The following is a 27,646-nucleotide window of genomic DNA, read 5'->3' as shown; positions in this document are numbered from 1 at the left end:
ACTTTAAAAATGTATTCATGAAAAAAAACCCAGAATGAGGAGTTCCCGTCATGGCTCAGTGCTTAACGAATCCGACTAAAAACCATGAGGTTGCAGGTTTGATTCCTGGCCTTGCTCAGTGGGTGAAGGATCTGTCATGGCTGTGAGCTGTGGTGTGGGTCTCAGACGCGCCTCAGATCCCGCATTGCTGGGGCTCGGGCATAGGCCGGCAGCTACAGCACAGATTCTATACCTAGCCTGGGAACCTCCATGTGCCGCAGGAGCGGGCCAAGAAATGATTAAAAAAAAATATATATGAGACACACTGCACAACTTCCAGTGGAACAGGGGGCATTATTTCCCTCCAATGAAGAGTCTGCCCTCGGGAAACCCCGCGTGAATACCTCAAAGACTGTGTGCCCAGCTGGGCCAGCACAGGGTCTTTTTAAAGACCCTTCAGTTAGAGAGGCTGATAAAACAATATTTCGGCCAATTAACTTTCCTGCAAACTCCAGTGTCCAGATGAGTTGCAGCACCGCGGATAAGCAAAAGCCCAAGAAAAAACTTTGAAATGGAGTAAAACTGCAGCTTCTCTTTAGCCCTGGCACCCCTCCCCGAGGCTGGTACTCCACACTGAGAGGCCCCCGCCCTCTGCCCAGGCTTCTCCCTCCCTCTGAGAACAGTGAGTGAGGCTGCAGGTGACATCCCCAGGCTTCAGGTGTCCCCTGAGAGACCTGCCTGCCACTCCACTCAGAGCACAGGGAGCGCCGGGACTTCAGGCACACGTGGCGGCAACAAAGAACTCGGAAAAGGGACAGGACTCTCAGCAGGGGCACAGCCAACCTGCAAGAACGAGGGGAGGGGCCCTCGTCTGTAGGAGGAACAGGGAGCTTGCCCCCTGCCTCAGCCTCCCCCTTCATCCCTCAGGGAAATGGGGTGCAGGGCTGAGGGCAGGGCCAAGGCAAGCAACTCGGCATCTTCTCCCCAGGAGGGAGGCAAAGCAGAGTTGGCACGTCCACAGAAAATCTTTCAGAGCTTCCAGAATCTCTAATGGGCTGATGGGCAAACCCACAGACACCAGAGCAAAGCAACGAGGAACACGAAGACTCAGGGAAATGGGACACTGCCAATGCCACAGGATAAATCCCCATCAACGGACCAAAGCACATCAGACACCTGTGAGTTATCTGACGGATGAGGCGAAAGAATTGTCTTCGAGAAGCCGTGAGCTAATCCTTGACAGGGTGCCAGAACACACGACTGGGGCAGGACAGCCCTTCCATAAATAAATGATGGTGGGGACACGAGACATCCACACACAGGACGGCACTGGGCCCCAGACACACCCCACACACAAATCCCACTCAGAATGGGTTCAGGACTTAACCATGGCGAGCGCCCTGGTGGTCCGGCAGGGGAAGGACTGGCTCCCTGGCCCCAGAGCTTCTGCAGGCCCTTGGCTTGGCCAAAAAAAAAAAAAATTGTTTAAAAACTTTTTGTTTTGTTTTGTTTTGGTTTTTTTTTGTTTGTTTGTTTTGTTTTGTTTTGCTATTTTTGGGCCGCTCCCGCGGCATATGGAGGTTCCCCGGCTAGGGGTCTAATCGGAGCTGTAGCCACTGACCTACACCAGAGCCACAGCAACTCGGGATCCGAGCCACGTCTGCAACCTACATCACAGCTCACGGCAACGCCAGATCCTCAACCCACTGAACAAGGGCAGGGACCGAACCTGCAACCTCATGGTTCCTAGATGGATTCGTTAACCACTGCGCCACGATGGGAACTCCTAAAAACTTAAAGATAGGAATGACACCATAAAAGTACAAGAAGAAAACACTGGAAAACCTCCCCTCCCCCTCCTCCTCACGGCGCAACCCAGGAAGGACCCGGCCTTGTCACTGCTGGGGTCTGGCTTCCACCCCCGCCCTGGGAACAGCCACAGGCCTTGGTGTGACCACAACAGATGCAGCCTGAGGAGTGAGGGAGACCCAGCTCGACAGGGTCCGAGGTGCCAGGATCTCTCTGTGTTCAGGGATTTCTCCCCTGATGACCCGGGCCCTGTTGACCCTTACAAACAAGTAGGCCCCCAATACACTCTCTCACCATTCATTCCTTGATGTGCTTCTCCAGTATCTTCGGGCATCACTTTCTGGTTCGGTGCCGTCGCAGCCCAATGTTGGCTCGTCATTCTCTCGGTGGTACCTTTCATTTTCCAGAAGAAAACATTTAGGACATTTTTAGGGCCCCCCGCCAGTCCTCCTTGAATTTTTTAAGTAGAAATGTCCACAAAATAGAATTAGCCATTTTAAAGCGTACAGTTCAGGGCAGGAAACGGTTTTTCTAATTTGCCCTTCCTTCTCTTCATTTACCAGGAAGGCTCAAGATACAGAAGTCTTTTGGTTTGTTTTATTTCTTTTGGTTTCTTGGGGGGGGGGTGTTTTTTGGTTTTTGGGTTTTTTTGCTTTTTAGGGCCCCACCCACGCATATAGAGGTTCCCAGGCTCGAGGTCGAATGGGAGCCACAGCTGCTGGCCTACACCCCAAATACAGCCACAGCCATGCCAGATCTGAGCCACATTTGTGACCACCACAGCTCAAGGTAATGCTGGATCCTTAACACACTGAGCGAGGCCAGGGATCCAACCCACAACCTCATGGTTCCTAGTCGGTTTCCTTTACACTGCGTCATAGCGGGAACTCCCAGATGTCCCTTTTAAATCTTGCATTTTAGCACCGGGCTGGTCTGTCTTCACCTCTGCAAAACGCTCAGCTCTTTCTTTCTCTCTCTCTCTCATTCCCCCCACAGCATATGGAAGTTTCTCGGGCCAGGGAGTGAATCCAAGCCACATCAGCTGGGGCAACACCAGAGCCTGTAACTTTCTACACCGGCCTGGGGAACCAACGCCCGCCTCCACAGACAGCCGAGCCACTGCAGTCAGATCCTGAACTCACATCCACACAGTGTGAAATCCGGGTACTTGTGTCCTGAGCAGGAGCTTCTTTCCTTTTGATGCCCACAGCAGACACCAAGGGGGCCCGGCAACTTCTCCTCCAGGATCTGGAACTTCCACTTCTCACCTCTCTGCGCAGCATGCAGAACCGCTCCGCAATTCGCTTTCCTCTTGCACGATGGGCCTCGCTCGCGTGCCCCCTCCTGCGATCCAAGTTCTCATGTGTTAATGCCACTGCATTTGTCATTGCTAACACTTCTATCTCAGAAACTGCCGGGTCTTCTAGCACATAACCCACACGCTTGCCGCCACCTCCTTTCCAGAGATGGGAACGGGCTCCATGCAGGAGGGCGCAACGGGTTTCACGCTGATGCCTCACCTCGCACGTACCGGCCCCCTTCCTCGGCAGCCTGTGGTCCGCGGCCTGGTCCCCCTCCGGAGGGGCCCTGGACGCCCGCTGGGGCGCACACCCAGCCTGCAGAGCAGGCTTCTCCCAGGGCGCTCCTGCGAGTCCGGCTGACCAGGGCAGGCCGGCAGCCGCTAGGGCCCCGCGGGGTCCAAGGTCTCAGACGCAGCACCTGCTGGAGGGGCTGGACCCCCGGGGCCTCTCCACTCCTTCCCTGGGCCCCTCTCCACTCTGGGAACTTTCTTCCTCTTCTTCTGCCTGGGCCTGTGGCTACCTGGGTCACAAATGGTCTGAGGGGCCTTTCTCAGGGTTCACAGCAGAGCCCAGCTCCGGGCGGGGGGGGCGGTGGTGCTGGTGGTGGGGCACAGCAAGCATCCACTTTGCCAGGGAGTCTGAGCCCACGGCCCTTTCATGTCCCAACCCGGTCCTTCTGTCACTCAATCGGGAAGGTAACATGACCGGTCCTCCAGGGGACCCAGCCACCACTCAGCCCACAGCCCCTCCCAGGAGTGGGGTTCCTGACAACAGGCAGAGGAGGAAACTCAGGCTCAGAGAAAGGGCACTGCTCTCGAGGCTCCAGGAGCAGAGGAGACACTTGAAGGAAGTGGTTTCCTTCAAAGGAAGCCTTCACCCACATCAGGGTCCTCTAAAGCTTCAAGGCAGGACCTCGGGAGGAGGAGGAGGCCCCACCAAGGACCAAGGGGCGGGAAGAGGCAGGAAGAGCTCAGGGCATGAGCCCATGGAGGTGGGGGGGACGCTGTTGCAGGAGAGACACAGAGAAGCCCCTGGAGGGGTGGGACAGACAGAAGCCTGCCCTCCGGGCCAGGAGCAGAGGAGCCTCTGCTTCCCGCAACTTCCTTCTTCCCCTCCCAGCTCACTGCCACCTTGCCTGAGCTGGACTCGGATGCCACACACAGGTCCGCACTGCTCTGAGCCCTGGCTGTGGTGGGCACCTGCATCTTCCCTGAAGCATCGCCAGGGTCTGTGGCCCCGTCCACTCCCAGCACCCACAGGGACGTGCTGGTGGGCGGGCTGGGGAGGGAACAGACCCCAGGGGGAGCCTCTCAGAGGGAAGGACGGGCCCTGGTCCCCAACACTGGACAGGGATGCCAGGAAGGCACCAAGACTGTCCCCAAAACAAGAACCAGGGGAGTTGTGGGCATGGCTCAGTGGTAACAAACCCCGGCCTTGCTTAGTGGGTTAAGATGCCGGTGAGGCCACGAGCTGCGGTGTAGGACACAGATGCAGCTCGGATGCCCTGTTGCCATGGCCGTCTTGCAGGCTGACACCTGCGAGCTCTGATGCCACCATAGCCTGGGAAATTCCATATGCAGCAACAGGGGCCCTAAAAAGACAAGGAAAAAAAAAAAAAAAAAGAACCAGGCTCCTGAGAAGAGGCAGTTCCCCTTCCTGTGGGGCTGCTGAGGTAACAACCCCGTGACAGGGAGGACCGGCCTCCGAGGGGCCACACCCTGGGCCCTGTCTGTCCTGAGGGCGCCGGGCTCTCCTCCAGCTGCACAGCCTGGACCACGGGGAGGAGACGCCATGACCCCCATGCTCTCGGGCCTGCTCTGCCTTGGTGAGATGCAGGGCGAGGGGAAGCCCTGCTCCGGGTGGGACCCGCCCCCTCCCCACACCAGCCTGTGCTCTCGGGACACCAGCACCCAGGGGGCGCCCGGGCACGAGAGGTTCTGCTCAGAGTCCAGGGCGAGTCCTCATGGGTACTCTCTTCCAGGGCTGAGTGTGGGCCTGGGGACGCAGATGCAGGCAGGTGAGTCAGTGCCCAGGGGTCCCAGCGCCTCCTCTCCTCCGTGGGGACAAGGGGCCACCCCCAGGCACTGGGCATGGAGACGGCAGGGAGGGGGGGGAGCCAGGCAGGGTTGGGCTGAGAGCTGGGGGCCTGGGGGTGGGGAGGTCTTGTGACCTGGTCTCTCTTGTCCTTCCAGGGACCCTCCCCAAACCCACCCTCTGGGCTGAGCCAGGCCCTCTGGTCACCTGGGGGAGCCCTGTGACCATCTGGTGTCTCGGGACCCTGGGGGCCCAGGAGTTCCATCTGGATAAAGAGGGAAGCTCAACTCCCTGGGACAGACAGACCCCACTGGAGGCTGGGGACAAGGCCAAATTCTCCATCCCGGACATGAACGAGGAGTATGCAGGGAGATACCGCTGTTACTACATTAACCACGCTGCCTTGTCAGAGCCCAGTGCCACTCTGGAGCTGGTGGTGACAGGTGAGAGGACACTCAGGGGGCCCAGCCTCAGGCTCTGCCCTCAGGAAGGGAGTCTGCTCTCAGGGTGGGTCCCGCTCACAGCCCAGCCCTGGGGGAGCTCAGGGGCTGTGAGCCCCATGTAACAAGCTGCCTCCTTCTCTCCTAGGAGCCCACAGAAAACCCACCCTCTCAGCCCTGCCCAGCCCTGTGGTGGCCTCAGGAGGGAACGTGACCCTCCAGTGTGGCTCACGGCACGGATATGACAGGTTCATCCTGACTAAGGAAGGAGAACACAAGTCCTCCTGGACCCTGGACACACAGAGACGCCCCGATGGGCAGACCCGGGCCCTGTTCCCTGTGGGCCCCATGACCCCCAGCCACAGGGGGACGTTCAGATGCTATGGCTGTTTCAGAGACAAACCCCAGGTGTGGTCAGAACCCAGTGACCCCCTGGAGCTCCTGGTCTCAGGTGAGGGGGGCCCAGCCTGGTCCCAGAGGTTTTGGGGCCCCAGGCAGGTCCCTGGGGGCCTGGCTCAGAGCAGAGCCCATGTGAGGCGGTGGCTGAGGGGGTGGGGCTCCCGGACCAGAACCCAGAGTGTGAGAGACAGTGAGACCTGGGGGTCAGGGGGGACAAGGGGGTCATGGGGGAAGCAGCCCCTAACCCAGGGCTCTCTCTCCCCAGGGGACTCTGGGAAGCCCTCCCTCCTGACCCCGCAGGGCCCTGTCGTGGCCTCTGGACAGAGCCTGACCCTCCAGTGTCGCTCTGCCATCAGCTATGACAGGTTTGCTCTGGCCAAGGAGGGGGCACGGGTCCTCCGCCAGCGCCCTGCCTGGCAGCCCCAGGCTGGGCTCTCTCAGGCCCACTTCCCCCTGGGCCAGGTGAGCGGCTTCCATGGGGGCCGGTACAAATGCTACGGTGGACACAACCTCTCTTCCCTGTGGTCGGCCCCCAGTGACCCCCTGGACATCCTGGTGGCAGGTGAGGAGCCAGCGGGTCAGGCGGGGACCCAGCCTCTGCACAGGCCCTGCTGGGGGAGCCCCAGGGGGGATGCTGGGACCAGGGGGAGGGGTCCCAAGGGGGGGAGGGACAGGAAGACAGAGGGTGGGGGGATGAAGAGGCTCAGAGAAACACAGACACACACAGAGGAGGGTGCTCAGAGAGGCCCTGCCGAGTCTCTGTTCAGAACCAGGCCGGCCGGCAGCCCCTCACAACCCCCCTCTCTCCAGGACAGCTCGGTGGCACAGCTTACATCTCGGTGCAGCCGGGCCCCTCGGTGGCCACAGGACACAACGTGACCCTGCTGTGTCAGTCATGGAGTCGGATGGACACTTTCCTTCTGTCCAAGGAGGGGGCGGCCCATGCCACGCTGCGTCTTAGGTCACAGCCCCGAGCTGGGCAGAACCAGGCCCAGTTCTCCATGGGTCCTGTGACCTCGGCCCACAGGGGCATCTACAGGTGCTATGGCTCACGCAGCAGGGACCCCTACCTGCTGTCACAGCCCAGTCAGCCCCTGGAGCTCGTGGTCTCAGGTGAGGGGACCTGTCCTCTGTGTGTCCCCATGGCCAGCTCTAGGGGGACCCCCTTTCTAGGGTGCAGTGAAGGGGACTCAAGGGAGGGTCACCCCCCAGGGGGATGGAGGGATCCTGCCCCCTTCCCCCATCTCATCTCCAGGGTCCTCGGGGGAGGAGGGAGAAGGCCATGGGGCGGCCCCAGGGCAGATTCAGGGAGGAGCGTGAGTGGAGATGGGGAGCCCCCAAGGAGCTGCAACCCCTCACCCACCCACAGCCCTTTCCCAGGATCCTCTGGGGCCCCATCCCCACCCACAGGCCCAACTCAAAGCTGGGGAGTCACGGGGGCCTCTGTCCAGTGAGTGCACCACTGGCCCCAGGCCTGTCCCTCGAGCTCTCAGTTGACCTAACTCCTGCTCCAATCCCAGCGCAGCTTGTGTCCTAGGGTGGGGTGGGGTTGGGCAGAGATTGGGGGGGGACCCCAGGGCTCCAGGGGCTCTGGGGGGTGGGTGAAGGGGGTCATGGGGAGGGAGATGTTGGGACCAGCCCCCTCACCTCCCATCCTGACCCCCAGGAGGCTCCCAGGATCCGCCCCTCCCCACCACGGACTCAGGCCCCCTCAGTGGTGAGTGCGGGTCTGTGGAGGGGGGGTCCACGGGGGGCAGGGCGGGGCTGTGCCCCCAAGTCAGGCACCTCTGGACAAATGGACTTGGACACCCGCACCCCCCCCCACATCCTCCGTCTGTTCACGTGTCAAAAGAGAGGGTCGAGGCACAGAGCCCGGGGGTCCTTGCAGGTCTGATTCTGGCGGGACCCCCCAGGGACAGGAGGCCTCACAGGGAGGCCCCCAGGAGGGACTGGATGGGGGCCTGTCCCCTCTCGGCCTGATGGTGACACTGTGGGCAGGTGGGGTAGGGGGCAGGACAGGGTCCAGGGGTCCAGGCCCTTCCCCATCAGCTTGGGGAGCTCAGCTCCAGGGGGAAGCACCAGGGCTGGGCTCAGACTCCCGGCTGCAGTCCCAGCTCCCACTGTCAGATCAGCCAGGGGCCTCCCTCCTCAGAGTCTCGGGTCCGAGGTTGGCCGGTTCCCTGGTCCCCTGCCCCGGGATCACAGGGCTGCCATCAGGTGAGGCACAGTGAAACTGGGCTTCACAGAGCTCGGGGGGACACAGCCCCCAGCCCAACCCGGACCTTCCCAGAGCACCAGAGCCTGCAAGGGGTGCACCTGGGGGTGGGGGACGCAGACTCCACCCCAGGCAGTCCCCCCACCAGCCCTGCTGGGCTGGGGAGGGCAGGGAATTAAGGAAGGACCCTCAGTACCAGATGAGACCCTGGGACAGGGCCCCCTGCACAGGAGGAGACCCCGAGCAGGAAGCGGGAGTCCGCCTGGGGGGCAGCACGAGGAGAGCTCAGGGAGCCCAGAGTCCTGGGTGCCAGTCCCAGGGCTGTCGTCCAGGCTGGGTCGCCCAGCGCCCTGATTTCCCCGTCTGGGCCTCAGTTTCCCCATCTGTAAAATGGGCGGGTGGGTAGGGGAGGTGAATGCACAGACCCCAGCAGGAGTCTGGCACACAGTAGGTGCACGATTAAATGGCTCATGACCTCACTGGTGCCCCAGGCCTCCCATGGTACCTGAGCCTTCTGATCGGGGTCTCAGTGGCCTTCGTCCTGCTGCTCCTCCTCCTCCTCCTCTTCCTCCTCCTCCGACACCGACACCGACACCAGGGTCAGGACAGACGCAGGAAGTCAGGTGAGCAGGGAACAGGGGAACCCAGGCCCCCAGAGGCGCCGGGCTTAGGGCACTAGCCAACGGGAACCAAAGAAAGAGGTGGGTGAGGTCAGCTTAGAAGGAGATGGTCCAGAGTCTCAGGTCTGAAAATCTGGAATGAAAACTCTTAACGTCAGGTCATAGGCAGACATGCAGGGGGTTTCTCGGGTCTCATCTCCTGAAACACTGACACCCACGTGCGGGAAGGAGTCAGGGTTTCCTTCTTGCCCTGGAGCCCCGTGGAGCAGGGGTATAACAGGCCCAGGCTGAGGTGTGCCCGCTGACCCCGCCCAGGGCAACGCTGACCTCCGACTTCCTGCAGGGGCTGCAGACCCAGAGCCCGAGGACAGAGGCCTGCAGAACAGGTGACTCCTGCCCCAAAGACCCCAGGCTCCCAGCTGCCCGCAGCCCCGTCCGCCCCTAACACCCCCATCTCCTCCCAGCTCCAGCCCAGCCGCCGATGCCCAGGACCAGAACCTCTGTGAGCAGAAGAGGAGGGTGGCCCTGGGGGTGGGGGCGGAGAGCTCTGCGGGGGGGGGGGGGGATCCCTGGGGTGGGGGACGAGGACTGATGCACCACCCATAACCTGCCTTCTGGGTACAGGGGGTCCAGCCCTGAGCGATCTCAGGGAGTCCTGCCCAGCAAGGCCCCCCTCCCCTTTCTGTCCCAGCAGATGCTTCCGTGAAGGACACACAGTCTGAGGAGGGGACGGAGCTGGACCATCTGGTGAGACCCCTGCTCCTGGCCAGGCCACCAAAGACCTTCTCGTGGCCCAACTTCACCCGGTGCAGCCGTCTCAGTGCCCAAACCCCAGCTCCAACAGCACCCACACCGGCCTCTCCTCTGGGCCCCCGGGTCGTCCCCCTGTGGCTCCCCCTCCTGTTCACTTGTGGCCCCACCTTTGGGGTCCCCTCTCTCGATTCCTCGTCCTGTCTGACCCTCTGGTGCTGGATGCAGCCCCGCGGCTCAGGAGGATGCGTGGATAAGGGAATGGCCCGCAAGTGCCCAGGCTCCCGTCCTTCCTGCTCCCCACAGATGGGGCCAGGAGGGCACCTTGCCCGGCCCCCTGTAGGTGCTGCAGCTGCAGAGGGAGCACGGTCCACACTGCCTGAGCTCCCCTGCAGCGGGGAGAGAGAGGCTATGCAGATGGGCAGGCAGGCTCCTCGGACTCAGGGAGATAAAGCAAGAGAAGGGGACTGGGTGCTGACGGGGGGGCCGCACGTCCAAAGCTCCTGGCTGAGGCCGAGACGGGCTGTGGCAGGAAGGTGGGAGGTGTGGCTGGAGCCACATGAGCAAGGACAGGTGCTGAGACAGAATCAGGACCCCGGAAAGTGTCCAGAGGCCCCAAGGTGTGAGGGAGCCCTGGCGATTCCATCAGGAAAGGGCCCCCAGCGGACCACAGAGGGGAACACTGACTGCAGGAGGGCAGCGGGACCTGGGAGGTGCTGTTTCTGTCTCACCGTCTCCCTCCAGCAGAACGGGAAGCATGGAGCACCCCAGGAGCAGACCTACGCCCAGGTCAACCACTCCAGATCGAGAGTGAGGCAGGGGGTGGCCCCCTCTCCTTCCTCCCCGTCGGGGGCACTGCTGGACAGACCAGCCGAAGACGACAGGCAGGGGGACGGTCAGGTGGGTGTCTGCCTCTCTGGGCCCCCAGGCTGCCCCTCACCCCAGAGGTACAGCTGGACTCTCTCTCCCCCACTGCAGGCTGCTGCATCTGCAGATGCCCAGGACGTGACCTACGCCCAGCTGAGCCACGGGACCCTCAGTCGGGGGACAACGGCACCCCCTTCCTCCCAGTCTGGGGAGCCCCCAGCAGAGCCCAGCGTGTATGCTGCTCTCGCCATCCGCTAGCCCCCCAAGGACCCAGACCCCGCATTCCAGGGACTGGATTGCAGGCACCCCAGCAGGCACGGGAGCTGCTGGCCATGGACACCCCCTAAGGACCACCCGCCAGCCGGGACTCCTCACACAGACTCCGGGAGCTCTGGGGGCCCTCTGGGGTCACCTTCCATCCAAAAGAACTTACAACCCTACATGTTGGAAATAAAGTAACAGACCTCTCAACTACCAGGGATTCGGAAAGAGAATCGTACATTATTCCAAACGAAGGTAGAAGGAGGGAAATTAGAATGACAAGAATCACTACCAAGGAGGACAAGCAAAAACTGGAGGAAAATCCAGAGAGCCAACATGCCATTCTTGCCAACACCGATCACACGCTCAAACCCCAGGCACGGGAACCAAGGGTCAAGGGACGAAGGCACACGTGACCCTTGTCGGGACACTACGCAGACCCTACAGATGGGGTTTTCTGGGGTTTTTCTTTTCTGGCCACGGCTGCATCATGCAGAAGGTCCTGGACCAGGGATCAAACCCTCACCACAACAATGACAATGCCGGATCCTTAACCCACTGAGCCACAAGGGAACTCCCCTATAGTTTTAAGTAAAGAACTTTATGGAGTTCCCACCGTGGCTCACGGAATCAGCAGGATCTCTGACCACTAGGATGCAGGTTTGATCCCCGGCCTGGCACCGGGTGTTAAGGGTCCAGCATTGCCGCAGACACTGCGTACGACTCAGACCTCATCCCTGGCCTCGGAATTCCATATGCTGCAGGGAGGCCAGAAAAGAAAAACTAAATACACAAATAAATAGAACTGTGTGAACAATTTTATGCCACAAGAAAATTCAGATGAAATCCAGACAGGTTTGAGGGACAAAAATCCTTAAAAATACAATTTACTAAAATGATGGAGATAAACAGAAATAACAAACCTTGGAGTTCCCGTCATGGCTCATCGGTAATGAACCCAACTAGGATCCATGAGGATGCAGGCTGGATCCCTGGCCCCACTCAGTGGGTGAAGGATCCGGCGTTGCCATGAGCTGTGTTCTAGGTCACAGATGTGGCTCCGACCCCGTGTCGATGTGGCTGTGGTCGAGGCTGCCAGCTGCAGCTCTGGTTCGACCCCTAGCCTGGGAACTTCCATAGGCCACGGGTGTGGCCCTGAAACGGGAAAAAAAAAAAAAAAAGGCAAAAACAGATCAGAACTGTGGTTTATGCTAAATACGTTGAAGCTGTGATTTAAAATTTGACCCCCAAGTGGCCTCTGCGTCTGGAAATGAGTCTGGATTTCACGTGCTTCTGAACAAGCACATCCTTATGAAACACACACACGCACAGACACACAGCGGACTTACCCCGGCTGCTCCAGAGAACAGGGAAGGACCGGACTGCTCTCCCCAGCACATCTGACTCGGCCACAGCAAAGCCGAACAGATACCAACACCTGGCCAGGGAGCTCGAAGACAGGGAACGCGCAGGGAGCTCTGCTTTTCTGTTCTGGGTTTCATCCTCCAAAGCCAACCAACACTCGTCAAACATTGAAAGATGACAGAGGGAGTCCCACTATGGTGCAGCAGCTTAAGCATCCAGGCATTGTCTCTGCAGCAGCGTGGGTTCCAACCCCAGACCAACACGGCGGCCGGCTTCAGGATCCGCTGTTGTCGCAGCTGCTACCAACGTCACAGCTGTGGCTTGGAGTCTATCCCTGGCCCAGTGACTTCATATGCCATGGGCTTGGCCAAAAAGAGAAAAAGATTAAATAGAAAAAAATACTGATGGAGTTCCCTGGTAGCTCTAGTAGGTGAAGGATCCAGCATTGTCACTGCTGTGGCTCTGATGATGGGTTCAATCCCTGGTCCTGGAATTTGGGTATGCCATGAGTGTGGCCAAAAATATATATATATACCAAAAGATGAAAAGCTTTTGATTAAAGACATCACCAATCTATAATTTAAAACTCAGAAATAAAAGAACCTATACTATCATTTATCAAAGCATCTGTAAACATCTACAATAAATTGGGTTTTTTGGTCATGCCTGTACCTCGTGGATATTTCCCAGCCAAGGATGGAACCCGAGGCACAGCAGTAACAATGCCAGATCCTTAATCCACTGAGGCACCAGGGAACTCCAAAACTCTTTCTTTTTTCTTGAGACTTACGTTTCATTGGGGAGAAAATGAGGATTTAAGCCAGGAAGCAGCATCACAAGTAACCCTGAGAAAAATCACTCCTCAGAAATCATTCTCTTTTTTTTTTTGGTTTTTTTGGGGGAAGCCACACCAGCGGCATATGGAGGTTCCCAGGCCAGGGGTCCGATCGAGGCTACAGTGGCCAGCCTACTGCACAGCCACAGCGACACAGGATCCAAGCCACGTCTGCGACCTACACCACAGCTCACGGAAACGCCGGATCCTTAACCCACTGAGTGGGGCCAGGGATCGAACCTGCATCCTCATGGTTCCTAGTGGGGTTCGTTTCCACTGCAACACATTGGAAACTCCTGGTATTTTTTGCTTTTTTTAGGGGTCCACCCTCAGCATATGGAAGTGCCCAGGCGAGAGGTCAAATCGGAGCTGCAGCCGCCGACCTACACCACAGCCACAGAAACACAGGATCCTTAACCCACAGAGTGAGGCCAGGGATCAAAACCGCGTCCTCATGGATACTAGTCGGGTTTGTAACCCGCTGAGCCACAGCAGCAGCTCCCCACATTGGTTTTTGACACACACAGTGTTACTGCACACTCACTAGACAACACTGCCGTGAACACATAGCTTTTATGAGCGCTGGGAAAAGCAGGTGTCTGTGTGCCTCCCTTTCGTGTGATATTTGCCTGAGGGCCGTGGTCTGCACCTGAGCCACAGTCGCTCTGTGCTCTGAAGAGTGGAGGGAAGGCAGCGGAAAAGGCACCACGACTGCGGAGGCCCCGGGAGTGACACAGAGGCTGTCAGAGGAGACCGCGTCGGGCACCTGACTGTCCCCTCCACCTGGCAGGAAGGAGTCCGCATGGGTCGGAAAAGTCCTTCTGTGGCAGACGGTTTCCTTAGCTGAGACCCAGAGCCTCGTAGCATAACGTCCAGGTCCCGACTGGAAAAAGCATCCACCTGCACACAAACCAGGAGAAGCTCATCTGGAGGGAGAAATAAACATTGTTATCAGATGCTAACACCGAGGTGACACAGATACTGGCATTCTCCAAAAGGATTGTAAAACAGCCACAATAAACACGCTTTGCGGAGTTCCTGACATGGCGCAGCGGAAATGAATCTGACTAGGAACCATGTGGTTGCGGGTTTGATCCCTGGCCTCGCTTGGTGGGTTAAGGATCCAGTGTTGCTATGAGCTGCGGTGTAGGTCGAAAACTCGGTTCGGATCTGGTGGGGTGTGTCTGTGGTGTAGGCTGGCAGGTCCAGCTCCGATTAGACCTGGGAACCTCCATATGCCGCAGGTGCAGCCCTAAAATGACAAAAAACAAAACCAAAAAAAAAATGCTTTGAGGAGCAATTACACACACGCAGAAAGTAAATCTAAAAAGAATAGAACGTGTCAGTGAGGAAACAGAAGAACACAATGGAAACTGCAGCTCTGAAAGATACATTCCTCAAAACACAAGGCTCCATGGATGGATGGGCTCCAGAGCAGGAAGCAGGTGACAGAGGGAATAACGGTGTAAGCTACAACCACAGAAACTGCTCCATCTGGGAGTTCCCGTCGTGGCGCAGTGGTTAGCAAATCCGACTGGGAACCATGAGGTTGTGGGTTCGATCCCTGGCCTTGCTCAGTGGGTTAAGGATCCGGCGATTCTGTGAGCTGTGGTGTAGGTCACAGATGCGGCTCGGATCCCGAGTTGCTGTGTCTCTGGTGTAGGCTGGCGGCTACAGCTCTGATTGGACCCCTAGCCTGGGAACCTCCATATGGCACGGGTGGGGCCCTAGAGAAGGCCAGAAAAAGAAAAAGAAAAAAAAAAAAAAAGAAACTGCTCCATCGGAACGACGGGAAGCACATACTCTGGGAAAGCATATGAACAGGGTCACAGCGATCTCACATCCCTGGGATCTGGGATCTGGGTCCTCGAAGCAGAGGAGAGAGAAGACAAGACTGGAAAACTATTCAAGAAATAACGGCTGAAATTGCCCCCGAACCTGGCAAAAGGCCTAAATCCATGCCTTCGGGAAACTCAGGGAAGCCCCACCAGGAAAAACCCAGAGAAACCCCTGCCAGGACCTGCCGCAGTCCAACGACAGAGGAATTTCCTTGAAGGCAGCGAGACGGAGACGCCACCCCACTCCCGAGGGAAGAACCCCCTCGAGACACCACCCCACTCCCGAGGGAAGAACCCCCTCAAATGACAAAGGACATAGCCAACGACGACGTGCGAAGGCAGGAAGGAAGCGGCCCAACGCTTTCCAAGGGCCGGAAAGAAAAGACCGGACGACCCCCAGTTCCACACGCAGGGAAACTGCCCTTCGCAGTGACGGGGAATGAACATTCCGGGGAAGGTGAAGCAGAGCCTCTGTCACAAGCACCCCTCCCTACAGGCCTGGCCAGGGCAGCTCTGGCCCCAGAAAAGGGAGCATCAGGACGTGAGAAAGAAGACGGGAAACTGCTGTGGCCGGGAGGCCAGCACGTCCCACCTGCCCGCTTGTTTTTCCTCCACGAGCACCAGCTGCACGCGGTTTCCAAACGCCAAGGCAGCAAACTCAGCTCGTGCATGCTGTCCTCCAAGGAAGTTGGCATCTTTCGTTTTCCTTTTTTGACATTTATGGCCACCCGTCAAAGCACGTGCAAGTTCCCAGGCCAGGACTGAATCTGAGCCACAGGTGAGACGTAGAGCACAGCGGGGGCGGGGGCAGGGGCAGCTTCAGACCCTCAAAGCCACTGTGCCTGGCTGGGGGGCAAACCTCCACCTCCACAGCGACCTGAGCCTCTGCAGTCACAGTCCCGCTTTTTTACTTTCTTTTCTTTCTTTTTTCTTTTCAGAGCTGCACTTGCAGCATATGGAGGTTCCCAGGCTAGGGGTTAAATCCGGACTGCAGGTGCTGGCCTACACCACAGCCACAGCAGCAGCGATCTGAGCCATATCTGCAGTCTACACCATGGCTGACAGCAACGCCAGATCCTTAACCCACCGAGCGAGGCCAGGGATCCAACCTGCACCCTTGTGGATAGTAGTTGTGTTTGTTACTGCTCAGCCACAGTGGGAACTCCTGCAGTCAGATTTTTATTTATTTATTTTTGGTCATTTGTCTTTTTAGGGCCGCACCTGGGACACATGGAGGTTCTCAGGCTAGGGGTCAAAGTAGAGCTGTAGCCACCCACCTACACCACAGTAACACAGGATCCCAGCCACGTCTGCCACCCACACCACAGCCCATGGCCATGCTGGATCCTTAACCCACTGAGCGAGGCCAGGGATGGAACCCGAGTCCTCATGGAGACGAGGCGGGTTCCTTAACCCCTGAGCCACAGCGGGAACTGCTACCGTCGGATTCTAACCCACTGCGCCACAGGAACTCCAGCGTCTTTGGTTTATCTACTAACATTTTGAGAAACAAGAGTAAATGAGAGTTTGGCTTCAGTTCACAGAGCCTGCACAGTGACGACAGGCGTTTCAAGTTCAGGTTGAGCCCTTGGGGCAACCAAGAAGCATCCAGAGCCGTGCCCTCCTCGGGAGGCCAAACAAACCCTAGGATGTGCCCACACACAGATGTAACACAGATTTTTTTTTTTTAAGCCTTAAAAGGATACACTGAACCACAAAGTCTCTGAATCAACTTCCAAAGCAGAGTCAGTCTTGAAAGACAGGAAAGCGAATCTCCTCCCTAACAAGGTAACTCCGACAGGCCCTGCACAGTGAAGCCAAACCAGCCCTCACTCGGGTGGACTAGCAGGGACCAGGGCCCCCCTCACACACCCAAGAGAGGTGGTGGGGGGGCCCCACACAGCCCTGCCTACGACAGCAGCCTGGCCCCTGAGAAACAGAACAGGTCAAGGGTACCTGAGGATGGGAGTTCCCGAGGGGCCCAGGGAGGTCAGGGTCTGGCTTTATCACTGCTGTGGCTTAGGTCACTGCTGTGGCACGGATGCCATCCCTGGCTCCAGAACGTCCACAGGCCATGGGCCTGGCCAAGAAAGGGGGGTGTTGGATGGTGGAGTGCCGTGACTTCACCCAGCGCCCACCCACCCCAGTCACAGCTGCTGTGCCGCATGGATACCATCCCCAGGAGAGAACTGGGCAGCCTTTGGTCACGTGACTGCGGCTGTGCCCCCAGGAAGTAAGCAGCTGCTCCTCTTCACCTGGGAGGGGGGACAGTACACATTCACACTTGGTCCAGGGACAAATCCACCCGCCCTTGGTCACAGCACAGCCCAAGGACCCTTGGCACTGGTCCACCAGGCTGATGACGTCTTGTTAATGGGGCCTGAGCAGGAGAGGGTGGGGGTGTTCGCGTTGCTCTGGGATAGGCTCCATGTGCTGGGAGTGCTGGGAGATCTTTTTTTTAGGGCCACACATGCAGCATATGGAGGTTCCCAGGCCAGGGGTCCAATCAGAGCTACAGCTGCCGGCGTACACCACAGCCACAGCATCGCCAGATCCGAGCCACGTCTGGGACCTACACCGCAGCTCACAGCAACACCACATCCTTAGCTCACTGAGCGAGACCAGGGGTGGAACCCACGTCCTCATGGATACTGGTCGGGTTCTTAACCCGATGACCCACGACAGGAACTCGAAGAATTTTTTTTTTTTTTAAGAAAAAAAGAAATTCAAGGATTCAGAGCCTGCCAAAGCAGAGATCCTGGCAGAGGACCTGTTCTCTGAGACCCGCCAAGACACAGCCCCTCCAGCAAGGCACACGCCACCGCACCCGGCAACACCCGGCACAGAGAGCGGCACAGCTCTGGGTCCGCATCCTTGGACTGTGGAAGCAGCAGGTGTCATACCTGAGAGGACAAGGGACTTCTCAAGGGACTGAGACCGGTGCGGGTCTGAGGGGAGCCCACGGTTTTAGAATCGGGGCTCTGCCGGAGCCTCGGGCTACCGTCCAGGACCCGACGAACCCGTGGGCACTGGGAGGCCTGGCGATTCTCGCGGAGCCCAGGGGCTGAGGGGAGGTTCGGTCCCTGCAGGTTCAGGTCATCTCATCCATCACCTGCAGCGGAAAGCCAGGGGCCATCGCAACATGGCTCCTGACAGGCCTCCGGTGCCCAACAGACACTGAAGGAAAGAGACATCGGGCGTCTGTGCGGATGGAACTTCCTGTGACGACCTGGGCACTGCCATCCCCACCAAGTCACAAGGCTGCAACCCACTGTTGGGGGATGGGTAAACCTGGGCCAGGAACAGGTCCGGAAGTCAAGATGAGCTCCCCAAAGACAGGGCTAGGAGGCCCACGATTCCGCCCCCCCCCCAACAAAGTGACACCCTCAGCTGTCGTCTAGAGCGTCACGGCCTGGGTCAGCGCTGGGCAGCTTCAGGTTTGGGGGGAGCGGTGCTCTACAGCCCCACTCGGGGGCTCAGCAAGATGCTAAGGAGACCAGAGGCATTCAACCCTTGCTGGATGCCAGCTGCTGCATGCGGGTGGGTAAGCAGTGGGATCCTGCTGGATCGCCCGGGGAACGGAATCTGAGCACTTGTGACGGAATATGCTGGCGGAGGGTGTGAAGGAAAGAACCAATGCATATGAACAGGTCACTTTGCTGTGCCACAGAACACGGTTAAGTCACCTATAGTAAAACATTTTAAAAGGAGTTCCCGCCGTGGCGCAGTGGTTAACGAATCCGACTAGGAACCATGAGGTTGTGGATTCAATCCCTGCCCTTGCTCAGTGGATTAAGGATCTGGCATTGCCTTGAGCGGTGGTGTAGGTTGCAGATGTGCCTCGGATCCTGCGTTGCTGTGGCTCTGGTGTAGGCCGGCGGCTACAGCTCTGATGAGACCCCTAGCGTGGGAACCCCCATATGCCATGGGAATGGGCCAAGAAATGGCAAAAAGACAAAAAAAAAAAAAAAAAAAAAAAAAAAAACTTAATGAATAAATTTAGAAAATGCTTCCAATGCGCAGACATCTGGGGGCTGAACAGGATACTACACTCGTGGGCAGGAGAACAGGCTAGACAGAGAGACGTCCCCGGACTCGGGCAGAAGAGGCTCTCCAGGGAGGAGACGTGTCCACAGGGGTGGGCACAAAGCCCTTGGGGCTTTTTTTCCTGTCTTTTTTTTTTTTTTGCCTTTTCTAGGGCCGCTCCCATGGCACATGGAGGTTCCCAGGCTAGGGGTCTAATCAGAGCTGTAGGCACCGGCCTACACCAGAGCCACTGCAACGCAGGATCCGAGCTGCGACTGCATCCTACAGCACAGCTCGCGGCAATGCTAGATCCTTAACCCAGTGAGCAAGGCCAGGGATCGAGCCCGCAACCTCATGGTTCCTCGTTGAATTCGTTAACCACTGAGCCACAGTGGGAACTTCAGCCCTTGGGGCTTTGACTGCGGTGTCACCATCCCCTGAGCCCCACCACACACAGGGCCCTTGGTAACCCGGGGATGAGGCCGCTGGTTCAGGGGCTGCTCTCCAGCCTCTGCCCCCCGTGTGGACACTGGACCTTCCACCAACACGTGCTGGTCTCCGTTCCCCCTAAACATGGCTTTGGCTGCATCCCCCAAAGACGAGGGGGCTGTACTTTCATTTCCATCCAGTTCAAAATAGTTTCCAGTTTTCCCTGAGGTCTTCTTTGCCTTGTGCATTAGGCAGAAGGGTGCCCTTTAATTTCCAAATTCCCAAATGGGGCCCCTTAATTCTTGGTCCAGCCTGACGATGTCCACCAGTTTGTCGTGCTATCACCGCTTACAGGTCATGGAATGACCAACGAGGCTGTTTCTAAGCTCGCCCTTCGGTCCGCTCCTTGTCCCCGCTCGTTTGCTCTTCGAGTGTCCCCCTCCTGCCTCCTTCTGGCTTTGGGAGTATTTCTTAGTATCCACTGTATCCACTGGTGTTCCAGCTGTAGCTCTTGCTGTGCTGTGCAAGTGGCTGCACCAGGCGGTATAATACACGCGCCCAATGTCAGACCGAATGTTGTCAGCGCCTCAGAGAAACACAGAACCCGCACCATCCTAAGACCCCTGCACCCCCCGCCCTCTCGCTGCAGCTGCTCTGCGTCTTCGTCTGCATGCACCAAACTCCCCACCACACCCGATGTTTGCTTTCAAAAGCCCCACGGGATTCAAAGACCTGAGGGGAGAACACACCCGCTGCCTTTACCTGCTACTGCCCACCTGGGGGTCTCACTTCACTGGGGACCCTGCAAGTGCCCCCAAGAATGGCTGCCTTTCCACCTGAAGACTCGCCCTCACCATTTCCCTTAGAGCAGGTCCACGGGCAGCAAGTCTCTCCACACTCCTCCCTCTAACAATGCCCGTTTCGCCTTCATGCCCCAAGAATGTCGCCGGAAGACTCCCAGGCCGGCCAGTCCCATCTCTCCAGAACTCCCCCTCTGCTGACAGCACTGGTTTCAGAGGTGGAAGCTCGACTCGTCCGAACCGCTTCTCCTCCGGATGGAACACGACATCGTCTCTGGACGCTTCTCATCGTTTCCACAGGTTTCATTACGACTGTGATGGATGAGCAGACTTCATAAAGCCTGTGCTGGTTTTCATTCGCGAAGCTTCTGGGACCTGCAAATTCATGGCTTTAAACAAACCTACAAGATGATCGGCTCTTTCTTTCCTCAGATACTATTTTGTCTTCACTGACGTCACTCTCTTTTTGCGGGGAGATGGACGGTCCAGGCTCTCACAGAAGCCTGATCTGGGTTCCTTTGTTAAAACCGGCTTTTCCTGCAGCCTGCGTTTTTACCCAGTGCCTGGAGACAGCATTCGGGTCTGAGATGAGGAGGGCGTTGTGCCCGGGGGAGGAAGGGGAAGCAAGAGGGCAGAAAGGACTCAGAGGTCGTGAAGAAGGGCGATGAGAAAAGCGGGTGCTGAACTGCAGAAACAAGGACGTCAGGGAAGGAGTTCCCGCTGGGGCTCAGCGGATGACAAATCTAACCAGCATCCAGGAGGACCCAGCTTCCATCCCCGGCCTCCCTCAGTGGGTTAAGGAGCTGGTGTTGCCCTGAGCTGTGGTGAAGGTCGCAGACCCAGCTCGGATCCTGTGTTGTTGGGGCTGTGGCGTAGGCTGGCAGCTCCAGCTCCAGTTCAACTCTTACCGTGGTAACCTCCATATGCCGTGGGTGTGGCCACAGAAAGGAAAAAAAAAAAAAAGAGAGAGAGAGAGAACCTCAGTGGAAGGAAGTGCTTGAGGAAAGAAAACCCACAACCCCAGGTCAAGAGGCAGGACTGTGCCCTCCTCTAAGGGCCAGTGCTCCGTCCTCCCGCCAGGCCCCACTCCTGTGGGCATCCTTCTCCCGCTGCTGGCGGCCTCGTTGGCTCCTCCAGAAAACCAAGGCCCACACTGGAAGCACCGGCAGAGCCCCACTCTCCCCCACCTCACACTCAACCACCAAATCCACACTGCTGGGCCCCTGGGCTCTGCTCCACAAGGTCCCTGACCCCCGGGAGCCCTGAGACGTCCCGTCTATGCCGGCCCATGCACCTCCTTCCTGCTCCTCCAAAGGAGGCCCCCGATCCTTCGGGCTCATTCCTCTCCCACCTCCAAAGCCTCTTCCTAGAGCCCAACCGCACCCACCCCTGCGAGCACAGCGCCCCCTCCTCAGCCAAGCCCATCCCAGGGAAACCCTTCCCTGTGAATACACGCACCCCCAGAGCTCCCTGGGCGCTGCGCCCCCGCACACGGCATCTTCGGCCAGACTGAACGGGCCATGGCAGTGCCTGTCTGCCGGACGAGGAAGCCTGCCTTTTGCTTTCCACTCCACTGAGAACATGTTTAGAGCCACAGGTTCCTGGGAAGGGTCATATGAGAAAACCACGGGGAACAACCTAAATCACCGATCAACAAACCATCCGGGAGCCAGCAGGACATTGGGGGTTGGCTCTTAAGAAGTTAATTATCACTGGAGCCCTCCTGCATTACATCCCCTCCATGGTGGCAGACTTTTGTTATTATTTATTTGCTTTTTGGTGTTGCACCCACGGCATATGGAGGTTCCCAGATTAAGGTTCAAATGGCAGCTGCAACCACTGGCCAACAACACAGCCACAGCCAAAGCCACAGCCACAGCCACAGCCACAAGGGATCTGAGCCGTGTCTGCAAATTATGCCAGAACTCACAGCCATGCCGGATCATTCCCCCACTGAGCAAGGCCAGGGATCGAACCCATATCCTTGTGCATACTAGTCAGATTCATTTCCACTGAGCCACACGGGAACTCGGTGGCAGCCTTTTTAAAAGAGAAATCTGTCCGCACTCTCTACTGCCTAAGACCTTCCCATTGCTTTAAAGAGAAAATCCAAAATACTTACATGGTGCTCAAGACCCTGCGTGACCCAGGGCCTGACTGCGATCCCTCCTGAGAACCACTCAAGACCTGTCTGGTCCAGGTGACGCCACCACCACCAGGACCGCCCAGAGCACAGAGCACAGCCCACCCCCCACCCACCCCCCCGCACCCCCGCATCCAGCCACCAGGGGGAGCCTTCCCAACCCGCACCCAGGCTTCATGACACTCACCTGGTCATGACGCTCAGGGTCTTGCTTTCCTGTTTTTTCCCCACCTTGGAACCGTCTCCTAAGACTACACCGAATTGTTGCCACAGAAGCAGTGGTGATGCCTGGCTTCATTCATCTCAGCCCCGCGAGTCCAGAGGAAGCCCAGTGTCTGCCATCCTGACCAAACGTGCTCATTGCTCAACAGACACCGACCAAAAGGACGCGCTGATGAAAGGCAGGAACAAGGCGTGCATTTGCAGAAGCACAGGAAAGGGAAGTTCTTGCCGCAGACCCCACAGCCCAAGTCAGAGGCAGAGGGAGAACCGGACAGCTCGGGGCAGCCCTGGGCCCTGCCACTGCCTCCGGCCCCCGGGTCTGGGACAACGGCGCCCTCTGGATGGGGATTTGGCAGGAGGTGGAGGCCGGAGGGCAGACCCTGGGAGGGGATGTGGGGAGGCTCAGAGGTGGCTTCAGAGGTGCTCAGAGACGGCCACGCCCTCGGCCGCATCCTCTAGGGAGAGCGGAGTCCGGCTGAGGAGGAACCCCCGCTGAGCAACTCGGAGCCTGGGCCTCGGTCACACACTCTGCATCTCTCTCTCCCGCTGCCTCTGAGGACTGGGCGAGTCACCTCAACGGCTGGGGACCATGGGAGGCGGCAGCACGACCCCGATCCTCATGGCCCTTCTCTGCCTCGGTGAGCCATGGGGAAGGAGGGATTGGGCTCCTCTCCCCCCAGGGCTGGGCCCCGAGAGACCCGGGGACACAGGAGCCTCAGTCGGGGAAGAACTTCTGGGGCGGGGGATGGGCTCAGCCCCAGATCTGACCCCAGCACCCAGGGGCCAGACCAGACCTGGAGCATCTGTGTGGAGAGGGGTGGGGCTCACGGGGACTCTCTTCCAGGGCTGTGCTGGCGCCCATGGGACCAGGTCCAGGCAGGTGAGTCCCCCCAACACCCCCTGCTTCCACCCAACCAGCCTCTGTCCTGGGGGAGGGGGGCACAACGGGTGGGGCTGATGGTGACCAGGCTGGGCGGGCCCAGGGGTGAATCCTGGGGAGACAGGCCGAGGGAGAAGGGCACCCTGACACTCCAGGTCTGATTCCTTTCCAGGGGTCCTTCCCAAACCCTCCATCCGGGCTGACCCAGGACCCATTGTCCCCAAGGGGAGCCCTGTGACCCTCTGGTGTCAGGGGTCCCCACAGGCTGAGGTCTACCGTCTGTATAAAGTGGGGGACTCTGGACTCTGGGAGGATGAAGCCACACAGGACTCCAGAAACACAGCCCGGTTCCACTTTGAATCCTTGAGCTCCCGCCATGCAGGGCGGTACCAGTGTGCTTATCACAGCAGGAACAGCTGGTCCGGGCGGAGTGACCCCCTGGCCCTCGTGGTGACAGGTAAGAGGGAGGACCCGGGTCCCTCCCACCCGGGGCTCCTCCTCACAGGCAGGGCGAGCAGACTGTGGGCTCAGGGGGAGTGGGGTGAAGGCCCCCCTTTAACACCGTCCTCCTGCTCCCTCAGGACTGTACAGAGCACCCTCCCTCTCAGCCCACCCGAACCCCGTGGTGGCGTCAGGAGGGAACGTGTCCCTCTCCTGTAGCTCACAGTTCTGGTCGGGCACACTACACCTGCTGAAGGAGGGAGGTGCTGAACCACCCCGACGCAGCACGTGGAGGAAATTTGGGAACTCGGGAAGGAGGGAGGCCCTCTTCCCTTTGGGCCCCGTGAACGCCTCCCACGGGGGCACCTACAGATGCTATGATTCTCCCAGCTCTGATCCCTACCTGTGGTCTCAGCCCAGTGACCCTCTGCATCTCCAGGTCACAGGTGAGGGCCCCCAGCCCCATCTATTTCCTGGACCCTTGACCTAAGCTCAGCGCCCAGTGGAGCCCTGCAGCTAAGTGGGCATCAGGGAGGGGACTGACACGGGCCTCCCAGGGGGAACTACAGGCAGGAAGCTTGAGGGGGACCAGAGAGAACTCTCCCTGCAGCCCCAGGGAGCAATGTGGGGGGCACGTCCCTCAGGGCCACCATCCCCACCTCCCCAGGTGTGTACAGGGAGCCCTCCCTCTCGGCCCAGCCGGGCTCCCTCGTGCTCCTCGGAGACAGACTGACCCTCCAGTGTCGCTCAGACGCCGGCTTTGGCAGATTCGCTCTGACCAAGGACGAGGGAAGCACACCTCCCCTCCGGCTTGACGGCCAGCACAGCCCCGACTTCCCCCTGGGTCGTGTGAGCCACACCCGAGGGGGCCGGTACAGGTGCTACGCTGCACACAACCTCTCCGATGCATGGTCAGCCCCCAGTGCCCCCCTGGACATCCTGATCGCGGGTGAGGAGCCCGTCCTGCCCATGGTCTGACTCCGTGCCCAGGAGACAGACAGTGGTGATGGGGTCCCGAGAGAGGGGCCTGGAACAGAGGCTGAGAAGGGGCAGTGGTCTAAGGGAAAGGGGGTGGGAGTGTGGAGATAAGAGACCCACACAGAGGGCCTGAGAAGGGGTCCCAGACAGGGTCCCTAGAGAGAGGACAGTGTCCCTCAGCTCAGGGTCAAGGCTGTGTGGCAGGAGGCAGCTCTCTATACATCCCCCCTCCTCTCCTCCAGGAATGTACCGGAAACCCTCCCTCTCAGCCCATCCAGGGACCTCAGTGTCCTGGGGAGAGAACGTGACCCTGCAGTGTCTCTCTGAGATCGTGTTGGACACCTTCCACTTGTTCAAGGAGGGGTCGCTGGCTCCTGCCCAGAACCTGCGTCTGCAGGACATGGTTGCACCCCTTCAGGCCAACTTCACCTTGAGTCCTATGACCTCAGCCCACAATGAGACCTACAGGTGCTACACCTCACAGAGCACCTCCCCCTACGTGCTGTCAAACCCCAGTGACCCCCTGCAGCTCTTGATCTCAGGTAAGGAACCCCAGACCTGGTCCTCTGGGTCCTGGTCAGTTCAGGGTGCTGACCTCAGGACAGCTCTGGGCTGGGGTGGGCGTGAGGGGGTCACAGAAGGAGGGGGAGCAACTCTCAGAGGAATGGAAAACGCCGTAGCAATTCCCATTCCCCCACCATCCTCATCCTCATTCCTGGGGTCCAGCCATGCTGCTGGAATGTAGAAGAAGGCTAGAGAGGACGCAGGGCTGACCAAAAGGGGGAGACGGCAGAGCCACCCCTCTCGATCCCCTAGTCTGCTGTCCTTGTAGCCCCTCACTTGGGGAGATCAACACAAGGCGGGTGGTGCGCAGAGGCCTCCATTCCCAAGGGACCAAGATCACAGGCTCCGGCATGGCTGGTCTCTCAGGAGGGCTGGGATTTGGGCCGAGATACAGGGAGACCACAGGACTCCAGGGGCTCAAGGGTGGGTAGGTGATGGGATGGGGGTCACGGTGAGGGAGTTTAAGGGGCTCAGCCAGGTGGAAGCATCCCCCCTCATCTCCCCTGTCCTGACCCCCAGGAGGCTCCGAGGACGGGCTCATGGAGTCAGGCCTGCAGAGGGGTAAGTGTCTGTCTCTGAGGAGGTGGTTGTGGGAGTAGCTGAGACCAGTAGTAGCTCAGCCACCTGCTGAGCTAACAGCCTAAGGAAAGTCTCTTCTCACTGGCACCAACCTCTCTGACTGCAAAGCACAAGAAGGCTGCTCCAACACTGTGTGGGGGACAGGCCACGTCTGCGCCCTCCTCCATAAACTCAGCGGCACTCAGCCTCCCAAGGAGCAGCTGTGGGTTTGGGAAAGAACAGGGCTTGGAAGTCACACTGTCCTGCTATTTCCCAACCTTGGAGTCGTGGACAGGATGGGTTCCTCGAAGAGTCTGAGGTTACCCTCCACAGAGGAGGCCTCCCCTACCTCGCTCAACAGGAAAGCCCGCAGCACAGAGTCCGGCCCTGCTTAGAGCTAGGGAAGGCCAGAGCCCTCCCTTCTGCCCCTCCCAGATAGACACACTCCATTTCCACACAAACCCCATGGGAGGTGCCAGGTCTCTGCAGAGGAGATCTGGGCTGGGCTAGGAGAGGAGCAGGGATTGGGTCTGACGCACAGGTCTCTGCACTGGTTTCAGCCTGGAGGCCAAGGCACCAAAAAAAATAATTTAGAAAAATACGAGAGAAGTTCCCTTGTGATGCAGCAGGTTAACGATCCAGCACTGTCACTGTCGTGGCTGGGGTCGCTGCTATGGCACGGTTTCCCTCCCTAGCCCGGGAACTTCCACGTGCTGAGGGGACAGCAGGGAAAAAAAAAAAAATACATCCCTGGGTTCCAAATCCAGCTCTGCCATCCAGCCTGGGTGACCTGGGGCTGGTGACTTTCTCTCTGTGCCTTGGTTTCCTGGTCTGTAAAATGGGTATGTGGGTAGGGGAGATGAATGCACAGAGCCCAGCAGGAGTCTGGCACACAGTAGGTGCTCAATTAAATGGTTCATGATGTCACTGGTGCCCCAGGCCTCCCATGGTACCTGAGCCTTCTGATCGGGGTCTCGGTGGCCTTTGTCCTGCTGTTGCTCCTCCTCCTCTTCCTCCTCATCCGACAGCGACAGCGGGGTCAGGACACACACAGGAAGTCAGGTGAGTAGGGAACAAGGGGACCCAGGCCCCTGGAGGCGGTGGGCTTAGGGCACCAGCCAAAGGGAACCGAAGAGATGGGTGAGGTCAGCTTAGAAAACTTCATCCTCTCCCAGTAAAAAACCTAAGAAAGACATTAAATACAAGTGCAAATGTAAGTATTTTAGAGTATCGTCTTGGCTTTTCCAAACTTCTACAACTTTTGAAAACATATGCAAGTTTTGTATTTTATGGTTTCGATCTTTAATTCTATAGGATGGTCTTTTTAGTTCGCAGACCCCCACAGATCTTAATCTTTGAAAGGGTTCTAGGGCGGGTTGGAGACTGATTTCTAACTCCCCGCAGCAGCTGCACCATCAGTGGCCAAGGACCGAGGCCAGCAGAAGAGGTAAGACCTCTCCCAAAGACCCGCACCCCACCCGCCTGCAGCCCCCTCACTGCCCCCTAACACTCCGCCTCTGTCCTCCCCCCAGCTCCAGCCCAGCTGCTGACGTCCAGGAGGAGAAGTTGTGTAAGGGGAGGAGAGGCTGTCCCGGGGGGGAGAGACGGGGATTGGCTGGAGATGGTTCTGGGCTTCTGGGTGAGAGCGGGAATGTGGGATACAGTGTGGCGTCAGCCATATCACTCCCCTTCTCTGGGCCTCTGCTGGGTGAGGTCTCAGGAAATCTTGGCAAGAGATGGGACCCCCTCATTTTGTCCCCACTAGATGCTGTTGTGAAACACACATGGCTGAAGGACGGCAACCCGCGCGACAGTCAGGTGAGTTCCTGTGGTCCTGACCAGCGCTCCCACACCTCCTCGTTCAGGCACTAAATCCAGGGGACACTGCACCC

The 27,646-nt window shown here is 58.5% G+C and overlaps 2 protein-coding genes and 1 long non-coding RNA gene across 17 annotated transcripts in view; 2 read left to right on the top strand and 1 right to left on the bottom strand.

The window, feature by feature from the left end:
* The window catches only part of LOC100622710 (leukocyte immunoglobulin-like receptor subfamily B member 3), a 108,640-nt gene that overhangs the window by 78,927 nt on the left and 2,067 nt on the right, over positions 1 to 27,646 (top strand). For 2 of the 11 annotated variants that reach the window (XM_084962011.1, XM_084962009.1), the window contains exons 1-12: positions 22,585 to 22,692; positions 22,793 to 22,971; positions 23,178 to 23,213; positions 23,386 to 23,670; positions 23,795 to 24,100; positions 24,322 to 24,603; positions 24,875 to 25,174; positions 25,716 to 25,757; positions 26,694 to 26,816; positions 27,162 to 27,201; positions 27,287 to 27,324; positions 27,520 to 27,572. In XM_084962011.1, coding sequence (XP_084818137.1) covers positions 22,923 to 22,971; positions 23,178 to 23,213; positions 23,386 to 23,670; positions 23,795 to 24,100; positions 24,322 to 24,603; positions 24,875 to 25,174; positions 25,716 to 25,757; positions 26,694 to 26,816; positions 27,162 to 27,201; positions 27,287 to 27,324; positions 27,520 to 27,572 — 1,554 coding nt within the window. In that variant the 5' untranslated portion in view covers positions 22,585 to 22,692; positions 22,793 to 22,922. Of the gene's footprint in view, positions 1 to 22,584; positions 22,972 to 23,177; positions 23,214 to 23,385; positions 23,671 to 23,794; positions 24,101 to 24,321; positions 24,604 to 24,874; positions 25,175 to 25,715; positions 25,758 to 26,693; positions 26,817 to 27,158; positions 27,202 to 27,286; positions 27,325 to 27,519; positions 27,573 to 27,646 lie in introns of those variants that run through there. The other 9 variants (XM_084962010.1, XM_013998761.3, XM_084962016.1 and 6 more) reach the window with 7 other exon arrangements.
* LOC146402464 (uncharacterized) lies at positions 1,473 to 26,937 on the bottom strand. Of its 2 annotated transcripts, none has more exons than XR_014806683.1 (7): positions 26,708 to 26,937; positions 22,299 to 22,502; positions 13,525 to 13,801; positions 12,025 to 12,402; positions 8,683 to 8,852; positions 2,931 to 3,132; positions 1,473 to 2,181 (listed from the first exon to the last, which is right to left on the bottom strand). It is a non-coding gene; the product is annotated as an uncharacterized LOC146402464 (long non-coding RNA). The 2 variants fall into 2 exon arrangements; XR_014806682.1 differs by having other exon boundaries at positions 13,420 to 13,775.
* On the top strand, positions 4,803 to 10,888 carry LOC100622160 (leukocyte immunoglobulin-like receptor subfamily B member 3). Of its 4 annotated transcripts, XM_084962002.1 has the most exons (13): positions 4,803 to 4,914; positions 5,071 to 5,106; positions 5,282 to 5,566; positions 5,712 to 6,014; positions 6,228 to 6,524; positions 6,773 to 7,075; positions 7,629 to 7,679; positions 8,669 to 8,800; positions 9,141 to 9,183; positions 9,262 to 9,299; positions 9,492 to 9,544; positions 10,295 to 10,447; positions 10,526 to 10,888. In XM_084962002.1, exons 1-13 carry the CDS (start codon positions 4,881 to 4,883, stop codon positions 10,670 to 10,672), a joined length of 1,875 nt encoding a protein of 624 aa, XP_084818128.1. In that variant the 5' UTR covers positions 4,803 to 4,880; the 3' UTR covers positions 10,673 to 10,888. The 4 variants fall into 4 exon arrangements, with proteins under 4 accessions (XP_084818128.1, XP_084818126.1, XP_084818127.1 ...); XM_084962000.1 differs by having other exon boundaries at positions 9,492 to 10,447; XM_084962001.1 differs by having other exon boundaries at positions 4,803 to 5,106.

Source organism: Sus scrofa, chromosome 6 (assembly GCF_054392235.1).
Source record: "Sus scrofa isolate SSC_HxYL_T2T_F1_AM1 chromosome 6, Sscrofa_HxYL_maternal_Yorkshire_Landrace_v2.0, whole genome shotgun sequence".
Classification (NCBI taxonomy): domain Eukaryota; kingdom Metazoa; phylum Chordata; class Mammalia; order Artiodactyla; family Suidae; genus Sus; species Sus scrofa.
The sequence above is the reverse complement of the archived record's forward strand: the minus strand, read 5'-3'. Positions and strand labels throughout refer to the sequence as shown.